Raw genomic sequence first — 14,108 nt, 5'->3', positions numbered from 1 at the left:
AACCCTAACATTTAGGTTTATGCACTAAGATCGAAAAACCCTCAATGTAGCCTATAGATATAAATTGCACAATAATTCTACATTTATAAGACATGTTAAGGTATTGTTTCTCTTTATTCAACCCACCCGCCCTTCAGCCAGGCAATATTGAATGACCCTTAACCCGTCCGGACTGCGGGTTATGAGTCAAGCCGTTCATCACTATTGTGTGTAAAGGGACATGAGGGAGAGGTGACGAAACTGAAAAAAATGCCACTAAAAAACCTCCTCCTCTAATGTCTGGAAGTCAAATTTCTTGCACAGTCTATTTGCATATTTTTTTTTACAAAAATGATACTGAGTCAACCAGTGATTTCTGTAATTGTGGTAAGAAACGTTATTCCGGTATACTGTGTAATGTATTACCTCAGAGCTGGTATTTGGCAACTGACCTCAAGTGGGAGTATGGAGCAGCATTATGATAAAATACTACAGCATATGACACTAAGGTGCTGTAAAACTGTTACCAGAGAAATGTTCTGGCAAGTATCTTAAATTATATATATATATATTTTTGACAATCCCATAACATTGTAACAAAGCAACAGTTCACTGAAAATACATTTGTGTTGCTGTCAATTGGTACAAAATATAGACGTAGCATTCTTTTCTTTTTTTCATGTTTATTATGATTTAGTCAATTATACATAGGAAATGTCCCAAGGGGAAAACTGTCTTAAACACAGGTACTGCTGTATAGAAAATAGACCCTGTACATTACACACTCAGCATCAATACATACAATACACCCTTATTATCATACACTTCTCATATAGCCACTTACATAATACTTACGAAGAGCACCATCGAATGCGTGACGCTATTGTGAGAAGACTGATTTTGGGGATGTCACCTGGTCTGACAAACACCACTGTAGCTCTGCCACTTCCCACCACAGACAGGGGGTCTGCATTCCAAACACGTCAAAGACATATGCTTGTCCACTTACCCTCACCATATGCCCTTGGGGGGATCCCAGTGGCCATCTTTGCTGTCGGTCCAAACAATTAGCCATGCAAGGAAAGTTGGCAACCTAAGTCCCTTAGCCTTCGTTTGTGGTCCAAGTGTGAGTGATTGAATTCTGTTCACTCCAGGGCCTGAAACATCCCATAATTTAATTCTGGATGATTGTACATCTCAATGAAAATTTGACCAAAACTTAAAACTAACATCCATATGGAGTCAACTTACAAGTATAAGTAAAAATGAATGTAAATAAGTTAGAAATTGTGCTACTAATGCACATAATGGCACAAACACGTCTCTCTTTTGGAAACGATAGCCAGCGCATAACTTTCCCTGACATCACATTATAATTTCAATTTACCTGATATCGTCAGATGGCTAGTATTCGATGTCCGCGGATGCATTGTCTTTTGGCCAAGATATGAAATGAAATCATAATTGACTGTAGCGCATATAAAGCACACACAACAGACACCGGTGGTTCCGTGATGACTGAAAACACTACGTTGGGACAAACTAATGACGAATTTCCATGCAAAGGCGATTCATTTAAAATTAATTCATTCCTCCCTCGCCCTGCAAGTGTTAACTCATGATAGATCATCAGAGGTGTCCACTTAATTTGAGGGCTGAGGGGAGAGTGTGTCTTTTACATTTACGTTTGGAATGCAGCCATAGACGGATGTGGCGGACTGAGACACAGCCCATACAAAAAAAAATATATCTTTAGTTTAAATAGACAGATTCTGATGGGGATTTTATATTATGTTAATACTCTAGGGGATTAGGCCTACAGATCATGTGACTAGGACTACAGATCATGTGATTAAGGCCTACAGATCACGTGATTAAGGCCTACAGATCATGTGACTCGACCTACAGATCATGTGATTAAGGACTACAGATCACGTGATTAAGGCCTAAAGATCATGTGACTCGACCTACAGTGTGAACATGTTGGTTTTTCCACACCCTTCGTTTGACTTTGAGGTTTGTTTGTATCTAAGGAGAGGCAGGGCAGGGCCGACCACAGACTGACCCGAGTAACCAGAGAGCAGGCTCATAACTCAGATGACTTGTGATTGGTCGATAGGTGCACACCCCCTTTCCGTCATCAGGGGTATGGGAATTAGGAAACAAGACACTAAGTGCGTCCCAAATAGCCCCCTAATATAGTGCACTACTGTTGACCAGAGCCCTATTCCCTATATAGTGCACTACTTTAGACCAGGGCCCTATTCCCTATATAGTGCATTATGTTAGACCAGAGCCCTATGGCACCTTATTCCCTACATAGTGCACTACTTTAGGCCCCTGACTCCAAAGCAACAGGTTAATCAGTGATTTAGAGCGACACACTTTTTAAAGTACACAAAGTTCAGTGACCTCAAGGAAATTACTCTGGGTTATGTCCCAAATCTAGCCACCTGGACCCTGATACCTGGAATTGAACAGGTATTTTTGATTACAAACTAGTTGGATGAGCTGTATTAACTAGTTGGATAAGCTGTATTAAACTAGTTGGATGAGCTGTGTTAAACTAGTTGGATAAGCTGTATTAAACTAGTTGGATTAGCTGTATTAAACTAGTTGGATTAGCTGTATTAAACTAGTTGGATAAGCTGTATTAAACTAGTTGGATGAGCTGTATTAACTAGTTGGATTAGCTGTGTTAAACTAGTTGGATGAGCTGTATTAAACGGAGCCCCAGATCATCAGCTAGGACAGCAGGGCTTCTAAAGAGTGTAGGGCACCTGCTGTGTACTGCTAAGGTATATATATATAGAAATATATATAGATAGAGATATATAGAGATAGAGATATATATAGAGATATAGAGATAGAAATATATATAGATAGAGATATATATAGAGATAGAGATATATATAGAGATATAGAGATAGAGATATATATAGAGATAGAGAGATATATAGAGATAGAGATATATAGAGATAGAGAGAGAGAGAGAGAGAAGGACCTCAACATGACAGCAGGATATATGCCCATGCCGTGAGTAGAGCAGCAGGCCCAACCCCCACTATTACAGCCGAGCCACATCCTGCGACCTAAGAGGTATGTATATCAGATGTTCAACATGCTCTGCTCACACCTACTGTGATGGCCCGGGCCTAAATCACACGAAAAACAACACTTGACACTATGGAACACAACAAAGCTTTTACTATCTCATCCAGGAATATACAAGGAGATGGACCCACTGGTAGCCCTCTAGGTTACAGAGAGCTGGTAGTCCCATCAACCAAACTACCAGGTGGGTGGTATAGAGGAGATGGGCCCACTGGTTGCCCTCTAGGTTACAGAGTGCTGGTAGTCCCATCAACCAAACTACCAGGTGGGTGGTATAGAGGAGATGGGCCCACTGGTTGTCCTCTAGGTTACAGAGAGCTGGTAGTCACATCAACCACACTACCAGGTGGGTGGTATAGAGGAGATGGACCCACTGGTAGCCCTCTAGGTTACAGAGAGCTGGTAGTCCCATCAACCAAACTACCAGGTGGGTGGTATAGAGGAGATGGGCCCACTGGTTGCCCTCTAGGTTACAGAGAGCTGGTAGTCCCATCAACCAAACTACCAGGTGTGAAACAGGGTATAGAGGAGATGGGCCCACTGGTTGCCCTCTAGGTTACAGAGTGCTGGTAGTCCCATCAACCAAACTACCAGGTGGGTGGTATAGAGGAGATGGGCCCACTGGTTGCCCTCTAGGTTACAGAGAGCTGGTAGTCCCATCAACCAAACTACCAGGTGTGAAACAGGGTATAGAGGAGATGGGCCCACTGGTTGCCCTCTAGGTTACAGAGAGCTGGAAGTCCCATCCACCACACTACCAGGTGTGAAACAGGGTATAGAGGAGATGGGCCCACTGGTTGTCCTCTAGGTTACAGAGAGCTGGTAGTCCCATCAACCACACTACCAGGTGGGTGGTATAGAGGAGACAGACCCACTGGTTGCCCTCTAGGTTACAGAGAGCTGGTAGACCCATAGACTCCGGTTATATGCTAATTTGGTATAGAGCAGACCTAACCCACTCTATTAAATTAGTTAAAACAGGAACATTCTACATCTGGCTAGAAATTGATAAGGAAATATCTCAACAGAGAAAAATGTCCTCCTGTGTGCTACCTATATCACCCCTAATAGAATTCCCATACTTCAACGATGACAGCTTCTCCATCCTACAGGGGCAGATCAACCATTTAAAGGCCTAGGGACATGTACAAGTATGTGGCGACCTAAATGCCAGAACTGGACAAGAACCTGACACCCTCAGCACACAGGGGGACAAACACCTACCTGGAGGTGACAGCATTCCCTCCCCCATATGCCCCCCTAGGCACAACTACGACAATGTAACCAACAAAACCGGGTCACAACTCTTGCAGCTCTGTCAGACGCTGGGTTTGTACATAGTCAATGGTAGGCTCTGATGGGAATCCTATGGTAGGTACACCTATAGCTCATCTCTTGACGGTAGCATTGTAGACTACTCTATCACTGACCTCAACCCAGAAACTCCCAGAGCGTTCACAGTCAGCACACTGACACCCCTATCAGACCACAGCAAAATCACACTTTACTTGAACAGAGCTATGATCAATCATGAGGCATCAAAGCCAAAGGAACTGAGTAATATTAAGAAATGCTATAGATGGAAGGGAAGTAGTGTGGATATTTACCATAAAACAATTAGGCAACAACACATGCAATCCCTTCTAGACAAAAGATTTCACTGTAATAGTGAAGGTGTAAACTTCGCAGTAGAAAACCTAAACAGTATATTTGACCTCTTAGCTTCCCTATCAAATCAAAAAATGCCAAGCAGACAACCTAAGAAACTGAACAGCAATGACAAATTGTTTGATGAAGAATGCAAAACCTCAGAAAGAAATTGAGAAACCTCTCCAATGAAAAACATAGACCCAGAAAACCCGAGTCTACGCCTTCACTATGGCGATTTACTAAAACAATACAGAAATACACTACGGAAAAACAAGGAACAGCACGTCAGAAATCAGCTCAATGTAATTGAAGAATCCATTAACTAACCACTTCTGGAAAAATTGGAAAACTTTAAACAAACAGCAACACGAAGAGTTATCTAAAAACAGAGATACAGGGTGGGCTAATTGACATAATTTGAGTAAATTGGAGGTGTACCTGTGGATACATTTCAAAGCCTACCTTCAAACTCAGTGCCTCTTTGCTTGACATCATGGGGAAATCAAAAGAAATCAGCCAAACATTGGAGACCTCCACAAGTCTGGTTCATACTTGGGAGCAGTTTCCAAATGCCTGAAGGTACCACATTCATATGTATAAACAATAGTACGCAAGTATAAACACCATGGGACCACGCAGCCGTCATACTGCTCAGGAAGGAGATGCGTTCTGTCTCCTAGAGATGAACGTACTTTGGTGTGAAATGTGCAAATCAATCCCAGAACAGCAAAGGACCTTGTGAAGATGCTGGAGGAAACAGGTACAAAAGTATCTATATCCACAGTAAAACGAGTCCTATATCAACATAACCTGAAAGGCCGCTCAGCAAGGAAGAAGCCACTGCTCTAAACTGCCATAAAAAAGCCAGACTACGGTTTGCAACTGCACATGGGGACAAAGATTGTACTTTTTGGAGAAATGAATTTTGAGAATTCACAAAATGGGATAAACACTAAATTGAGACTATGCATGCAGAATTCTGCAAAAATATCCTCCATGTACAACGTAAAACAGCAAAAAATGCAGAGCAGAATTAGGCCAATACCAAATAATTATCCAAATATAGAAAAGAGACGTTAAATTCTACCACATAAAAGGAAGCAATTCTGGGCCTCCCGAGTGGCACAATGCACTGCATTGCAGTACTAGCTGTGCCACTAGAGATCCTGGTTCGAGTCCAGGCTCTGTCACAGCTGGGTGCGACTGGGAGACCCATGGGGCAGTGCACAATTGGCCCAGCGTCGTCCGAGATAGGGGAGGGATTGACCGACAGGAATATTCTTGTCCCATCGCGCATTAGCGACTCCTGTGGCGAGCTGGGTGCAATGCACGCTGACATGGTCACCAGATGTACGATGTTTCCTCCGACACATTGGTGTGGTTGGCTTCCAGGTTAAGCGGGAGGTGTTATTAGAGAGATATTTCTCCCTGAATCACGCTGTGTACAGAGTCAATAAAAACATGAATTGAAACAGACTGCAGAGCCAGGGCTAATCGCCCAACATCAGTGCCCGACCTCACCAACGCTCGTGGCTGAATGAAAACAAGCAGTGTTCCAACATCTAGTGGAAAGCCTTCCCAGAAGAGTGGAGGCTGTTATAGCAGCAGTGTTCCAACATCTAGTGGAAAGCCTTCCCAGAAGAGTGGAGGCTGTTATAGCAGCAATGTTCCAACATCTAGTGGAAAGCCTTCCCAGAAGAGTAGAGGCTGTTATAGCAGCAGTGTTCCAACATCTAGTGGAAAGCCTTCCCAGAAGAGTGGAGGCTGTTATAGCAGCAATGTTCCAACATCTAGTGGAAAGCCTTCCCAGAAGAGTAGAGGCTGTTATAGCAGCAGTGTTCCAACATCTAGTGGAAAGCCTTCCCAGAAGAGTGGAGGCTGTTATAGCAGCAATGTTCCTACATCTAGTGGAAAGCCTTCCCAGAAGAGTGGAGGCTGTTATAGCAGCAACGGGGGGACCAAACTCCATATTAAACGCCCATGATTTTAGAATGAGATGTTGGATGAGCAGGTCATGTAGTGTATGCCTGTCCGGTGTGAAGCTGAAACACAACCAGTCTGAAATAAGTCTTGAGACAGGGACACAGGCACAATAAACACACGTCAATGCCTTCAGCACAATCCTCTTTTAATGCCCTCGAAAACATATTTAATTTAAATCACTCAATAAAAAGGTTTATTTCATAAAGACAGAAGAAATCAAAAATGGGAGACGAGAGAAAAAAACTAAAATATTTAACTTAGATTATACAGAATATATATATATATTTTTCCCCCCAGAAGGAATTGCACTGATCAGAGGTGTGAATGTCAATCAGAACGTGAGAAGGCTAAAACAGAACAACTTGTGTCAGCGATAACAGCAATGTATTAGTATAGATAGCATAGCATGAGCCTAATTATAACCCACGTGATAACAGTGGACACCGATATAAGGCTAATATGTACAGCTCTTTCCTGTCATTCTGAAGCTGTAACTAGTTTGACATCTAAAAGCCATTCATACACGCAAATCATGATGTGGTTTACAAGATAAGTATAGGTATTTAAAACATCGAACATGAAACCCTTTTCAGAAACTCTTTCAATATACAGATCCAAATAGTCGCCTCGGTCTCTTAAGTCGCTCAGCTTTTCACCCAAATGACAGTGTAATTTTCAGAGGCCAACTCTTGTAAAGTTGTTGGCTAGCCAACCCTGCAACATGACTTAGCAGAAAGCAGGCAGCCCCCCTACAAGTAGACAGTCAGTCCCATTATTAAGACAGAGTATTCATAGATTTAAGGACTTCCTGTGTTCTAAATAGTCCACTACATTAAGCTAGGGGGACTAGGTATCGCCCTTTGACCTCTACATTAGGCTAAGGGGACTAGGTATCGCCCTTTGACCTCTACATTAGGCTAGGGGGACTAGGTATCGCCCTTTGACCTCTACATTAGGCTAAGGGGACTAGGTATCGCCCTTTGACCTCTACATTAGGCTAAGGGGACTAGGTATCGCCCTTTGACCTCTACATTAGGCTAAGGGGACTAGGTATCGCCCTTTCAGGATGCAGGCGTGGAGAGCGCTTGGAAGGTTGCTATAGGCAACACCGCCACCACATCGCACCCGATAGAAACATGTACGACACAGGACAAGAGAGTCATAAAAAGAGGTTTCCGAACGTTTAATGCCGCTTTGCGTCACGTCATAAGATGAAGCAAGATGACTTGATCGCTCAACCCTCAGCGTCAGTAGCTTTTTGCCGAGTGTCTTCTTCTAACCGAAACACAGCAGGAAGAGAAAACCTTTAAAAGCAGCAGGACAGTGGAGTCGACGACGTGTAGAATCATCAGGAAACTATCAGAAAATGACGGTCGATGTTCTGGTCTGAGGCGATAAGACGGCCCACCGAGGTTTCGGGGGCAATTTCCGTTCCCAATTCTCTGCAACGTATTTTAACTAGGAACATTTTCTAAATTTGGTTAACTTTCTGAATCGGAATGGACCCGAACCCCGATGAACACCCTATACTGTTATCTTAAGACATTTTGACCAATGAAGACAGCAAGTCAATGAAACGCAGAAAACAGGTTCATCGTAGTGTTAAACATACAACATAATCACATTTCCATCTACTGCAGTTAGCTAGTATAATGACAATATTACACATGAAATACCTCTCCCAAAAAGCTATTTTAGAGCAGAACAGCAATGGCAGTAGTAACGTCTGCCAAGACAATGGTTAAACTAATTTTTTTTCAATTTATTTAAACGTTTTCATTTTGGATATATTGGGTTTTATTTCGACAGCGATGATCTTGTTTAATTCTTTCAACATTTGCTTTTCAATCATTGTGATTTTTTTGGGTCTGTGTGCCCTAAAGTAGCCCGTGTGTGTGTGGGTCTGTGTGCCCTAAAGTAGCCAGTGTGTGTGTGGGTCTGTGTGCCCTAAAGTAGCCAGTGTGTGTGTGGGTCTGTGTGCCCTAAAGTAGCCAGTGTGTGTGTGGGTCTGTGTGTTCTAAAGTAGCCCGTGTGTGTGTGGGTCTGTGTGCCCTAAAGTAGCCCGTGTGTGTGTGGGTCTGTGTGCCCTAAAGTAGCCAGTGTGTGTGTGGGTCTGTGTGCCCTAAAGTAGCCAGTGTGTGTGGGTCTGTGTGCCCTAAAGTAGCCCGTGTGTGTGTGGGTCTGTGTGTTCTAAAGTAGCCCGTGTGTGTGTGGTTCTGTGTGTTCTAAAGTAGCCAGTGTGTGTGTGGTTCTGTGTGTTCTAAAGTAGCCCGTGTGTGTGTGGTTCTGTGTGTTCTAAAGTAGCCAGTGTGTATGTGGTTCTGTGTGTTCTAAAGTAGCCAGTGTGTATGTGGTTCTGTGTGTTCTAAAGTAGCCAGTGTGTATGTGGTTCTGTGTGTTCTAAAGTAGCCAGTGTGTGTACACAGTGCAGCTACTGGCACGTGTTGCCGTGGTTACTCAGAGTAGTGCTTCAAAGTCTCCTCATATCCAGCAATAAGAGCCCCTTTCATAATCTGGACGAGGTGCCTGGGTGTGTGGATCTATTTATGTAGAACGTGAGCTGGTGGGGGGTTACTAAAGTCAGGCAGCTGCTGGCTGGTGACCAGGGGTAGCATGAAGAACATATCTATACATGTCTGTAATATAGATAGATATATTATAGATATATATATATATATATATACACACACACACTTGGGCTTTAGTGCTGCTCTAGAGAACTCTCTCACCTTTCCAGCAGTCACTGACCGAACACCAGCAGATTGGTGTAAAGGAATCTACCGCATTACTTAAAGACGAGGAAGCATTTTTAAAGTACTCAAAAATCTCTCGTCCCCGTCCCTCCGTCCCCGTCCCAGTCCCTCCTTCCCAGTCCCTTCGTCCCAGTCCCTTCGTCCCAGTCCCTTCGTCCCAGTCCCTTCGTCCCCGTCCCTCTGTCCCCGTCCCTCCGTCCCAGTCCCTCCGTCCCAGTCCCTCCGTCCCCGTCCCTCTGTCCCAGTCCCTCCGTCCCCGTCCCTCCGTCCCCGTCCCCTCCGTCCCAGTCCCTCCGTCCCCGTCCCTCTGTCCCAGTCCCTCCGTCCCCGTCCCTCCGTCCCAGTCCCTCCGTCCCCGTCCCTCCGTCCCCGTCCCAGTTCATATCGTACTCTTCTTTTGGGACCGTATGCGTCAAGCAGTTCAGAGTAGGAGCATCAATAAGGCCTTTTATATAATAATGCTGAATAACATTAGATGGAGTAGGAGTGCTGATCTAGGATCAGGTCAATCCTGTCCAAGATGTTTAATACATACAGCCTCAGGTTGCTTGAGTAGTAACCTACAGTGTTGTTATCTCTCCTTTAATCTTCCTCCTCTCTCTCCCTGCTCGCTTTCCTCCTTCACGTCTCCTTCTCCCACTCCTCTTCTCCACCACCTCTCCTCCCTCCCTCCCTCCCTCCCTCCCTCCTCCTCTATGGTGTTTGCAGCAGAGGCTCCTCAGTCTCCAGTTGGGCCAGCTGTCTCCTGAGGTTGTTGACTTTATTCTGCAGTTCTTTGTTGTTGTACTGTATGATATGAACCATCTCGTCGTACGCCTCATCCAGACACCTGGAGCTGCGCTTCCAACGCAGGAACACACCTTGGGGGGGGAGGGAAAGAGAGAGGGAGAGAGAGAAAATGAGTGAGAGAGAGAGACATTGATCTGGTACTCCCTGTATATAGCTCCACATTGATCTGGTAATGGTACTTCCTCTATATAGCTCCACATTGATCTAGTACTTCCTGTATATAGCTCCACATTGATCTGGTACTTCCTGTATGTAGCTCCAGATTGATCTAGTACTTCCTGTATATAGCTCCAGATTGATCTGGTACTTCCTGTATGTAGCTCCAGATTGATCTGGTACTTCCTGTATGTAGCTCCAGATTGATCTGGTACTTCCTGTATGTAGCTCCAGATTGATCTGGTACTTCCTGTATGTAGCTCCAGATTGATCTGGTACTTCCTGTATGTAGCTCCAGATTGATCTGGTACTTCCTGTATGTAGCTCCAGATTGATCTGGTACTTCCTGTATTTAGCTCCAGATTGATCTGGTACTTCCTGTATGTAGCGCCACATTGATCTGGTACTTCCTGTATGTAGCTCCAGATTGATATGGTACTTCCTGTATGTAGCTCCACATTGATCTGGTACTTCCTGTATGTAGCGCCACATTGATCTGGTACTTCCTGTATGTAGCTCCACATTGATCTGGTACTTCCTGTATGTAGCTCCAGATTGATCTGGTACTTCCTGTATGTAGCTCCAGATTGATCTGGTACTTCCTGTATGTAGCTCCAGATTGATCTGGTACTTCCTGTATGTAGCTCCAGATTGATCTGGTACTTCCTGTATGTAGCTCCAGATTGATCTGGTACTTCCTGTATGTAGCTCCAGATTGATCTGGTACTTCCTGTATGTAGCTCCAGATTGATCTGGTACTTCCTGTATGTAGCTCCAGATTGATCTGGTACTTCCTGTATGTAGCTTCATATTTTATTCCTTGTGTTACTATAATTTTTTTTTTTTAAAACATGTTTTAATCGTTGGGAAAGCATTTCACTGTAAAGTCTGTACAGCGAATGTGACATTTTATTCTCTCTGAACTGCCAGAGTGAATTTATGAACACATCCTTAGTCATGCATAGGAGTCAATGGGAGTGAAAGTGGTGTAAACCGGGAAAGGTTATGATTCAACCTTTAGAGTTAGAGGTCAGGGAACTTAAGTGGCATCCGACCCGTCTTGTATGAATCTAAAACGGCATCAGAATAACTAGGGACTAATGCCTCATGGCCACCAGATGAGTCAAACTCCGGAGGAAGTCATTGATTGAGCAGTCCAGGAAAAATACATTGGGGATGTCACACAAGGCTGCGGTGCGTTCTGGGTACCGCATATGCGTTCAACCGTGCTGTGGTAAAAACAGAAGTTCATAACCAGACTCCAAATAGCTTGCTTTTAGATTTTAGCTATTTGAAAAAGCGAAGCACTTGGGCGTCAAGTACGTTAAAACGCGGGCTAGACATCCGGGCAAAACAAAACGCATCTGCTGGACATCGGGCATAAGGGTAGCGTCTGCTCGCGGCTGGCTTGTCCATCGATGTTCATGTAATAGTAATTAGCATGCAAGCATCCCGTCCGGCCTTTGACCTTCTGTGGAGGCGTCACTGCTACTCAAGTGACCCTAAAGTCAGTAAGGACGCCCTATAATAAGCAGACCACGCAGGGCACTTTGGAGGGGGCAGAGAGAGTCAGTCCACGTGCCACAGATAGCAAACCATTCCCAGCGAGGGAGAGAATGCCAGGGTGGAATTCAGTGACGTCTGGTAACCCACATGAAGCATTGGAAGACAGTCATATGATCATGTGAGCTTCGTAAGCCAGTCATGAGTTCGTAAGGCTGTCCAGGAATTGACATTATAGTCTGAAAGGCACTTGCCTATTAGGCAAGTTAGGTGTATTTTTGGTTTGCCTCCTGGTTCAGTGGTTGAAAAACACCAAGCAGCATACTGCCCCCTCCTGGTTCAGTAGTTTTAAAACACCAAGCAGCATACTGCCCCCTCCTGGTTCAGTAGTGTTAAAACACCAAGCAGCATACTGCCCCCTCCTGGTTCAGTAGTGTTAAAACACCAAGCAGCATACTGCCCCCTCCTGGTTCAGTAGTGTTAAAACACCAAGCAGCATACTGCCCCCTCCTGGTTCAGTAGTGTTAAAACACCAAGCAGCATACTGCCCCCTCCTGGTTCATTGGTGTTAAAACGATAACATACGCACTACACACAGACACACACACTACACACAGACACACACGATAACATACGCACTACACACAGACACATGATAACATATGAACTACACACAGACACACACAATAACATATGCACTATACACAGACAATACAGTAGGGGGAGGTGTAGCGTGAGGTAATACAGTAGGGGGAGTGCTGAGGTAATACAGTAGAGGGAGTGGGAGGTAATACAGTAGGGGGAGTGCTGCTCAGTGTGAGGTAATACAGTAGGGGAGTGCTGCTCAGTGTGAGGTAATACAGTAGAGGGAGTGCTGCTCAGTGTGAGGTAATACAGTAGGGGAGTGCTGCTCAGCGTGAGGTAATACAGTAGGGGAGTGCTGCTCAGTGTGAGGTAATACAGTAGAGGGAGTGCTGCTCAGTGTGAGGTAATACAGTAGGGGAGTGCTGCTCAGCGTGAGGTAATACAGTAGGGGAGTGCTGCTCAGCGTGAGGTAATACAGTAGGGGAGTGCTGCTCAGCGTGAGGTAATACAGTAGGGGAGTGATGCTCAGTGTGAGGTAATACAGTAGGGGAGTGCTGCTCAGCGTGAGGTAATACAGTAGGGGGAGTGTGAGGTAATACAGTAGGGGAGTGCTGCTCAGCGTGAGGTAATACAGTAGGGGAGTGCTGCTCAGCGTGAGGTAATACAGTAGAGGGAGTGCTGCTCAGTGTGAGGTAATACAGTAGGGGAGTGCTGCTCAGTGTGAGGTAATACAGTAGGGGAGTGCTGCTCAGTGTGAGGTAATACAGTAGGGGAGTGCTGCTCAGTGTGAGGTAATACAGTAGGGGGAGTGCTGCTCAGTGTGAGGTAATACAGTAGAGGGAGTGCTGCTCAGTGTGAGGTAATACAGTAGAGGGAGTGCTGCTCAGCGTGAGGTAATACAGTAGGGGGAGTGCTGCTCAGTGTGAGGTAATACAGTAGGGGAGTGCTGCTCAGTGTGAGGTAATACAGTAGAGGGAGTGCTGCTCAGCGTGAGGTAATACAGTAGGGGAGTGCTGCTCAGTGTGAGGTAATACAGTAGGGGAGTGCTGCTCAGTGTGAGGTAATACAGTAGGGGAGTGCTGAGGTAATACAGTAGAGGGAGTGCTGCTCAGTGTGAGGTAATACAGTAGGGGGAGTGCTGAGGTAATACAGTAGAGGAGTGCTGCTCAGTGTGAGGTAATACAGTAGGGAGTGCTGAGGTAATACAGTAGAGGGAGTGCTGCTCAGTGTGAGGTAATACAGTAGGGGAGTGCTGAGGTAATACAGTAGAGGGAGTGCTGCTCAGTGTGAGGTAATACAGTAGGGGTGCTGCTGCTGAGGTAATACAGTAGAGGGAGTGCTGCTCAGTGTGAGGTAATACAGTAGGGGGAGTGCTGAGGTAATACAGTAGAGGGAGTGCTGCTCAGTGTGAGGTAATACAGTAGGGGAGTGCTGAGGTAATACAGTAGGGAGTGCTGCTCAGTGTGAGGTAATACAGTAGGGGAGTGCTGAGGTAATACAGTAGAGGGAGTGCTGCTCAGTGTGAGGTAATACAGTAGGGGGAGTGCTGAGGTAATACAGTAGAGGGAGTGCTGCTCAGTGTGAGGTAATACAGTA

The 14,108-nt window shown here is 45.0% G+C and overlaps 1 protein-coding gene across 1 annotated transcript in view; it reads right to left on the bottom strand.

The window, feature by feature from the left end:
- Positions 1-10,167: 10,167 nt before the first annotated feature.
- mtmr9 (myotubularin related protein 9) overlaps positions 10,168-14,108 on the bottom strand; it is a 42,361-nt gene continuing 38,420 nt past the window's right edge. The window contains exon 11 of the mRNA XM_042321349.1: positions 10,168-10,339. Coding sequence (XP_042177283.1) covers positions 10,173-10,339 — 167 coding nt within the window. The 3' untranslated portion in view covers positions 10,168-10,172. The remainder of the gene's footprint in view (positions 10,340-14,108) is intronic.

Source organism: Oncorhynchus tshawytscha, linkage group LG05, assembly GCF_018296145.1.
Source record: "Oncorhynchus tshawytscha isolate Ot180627B linkage group LG05, Otsh_v2.0, whole genome shotgun sequence".
NCBI classification, from domain to species: domain Eukaryota; kingdom Metazoa; phylum Chordata; class Actinopteri; order Salmoniformes; family Salmonidae; genus Oncorhynchus; species Oncorhynchus tshawytscha.
Note: the sequence above shows the minus strand (reverse complement) of the source record. Positions and strands in the feature narration are given on the sequence as shown.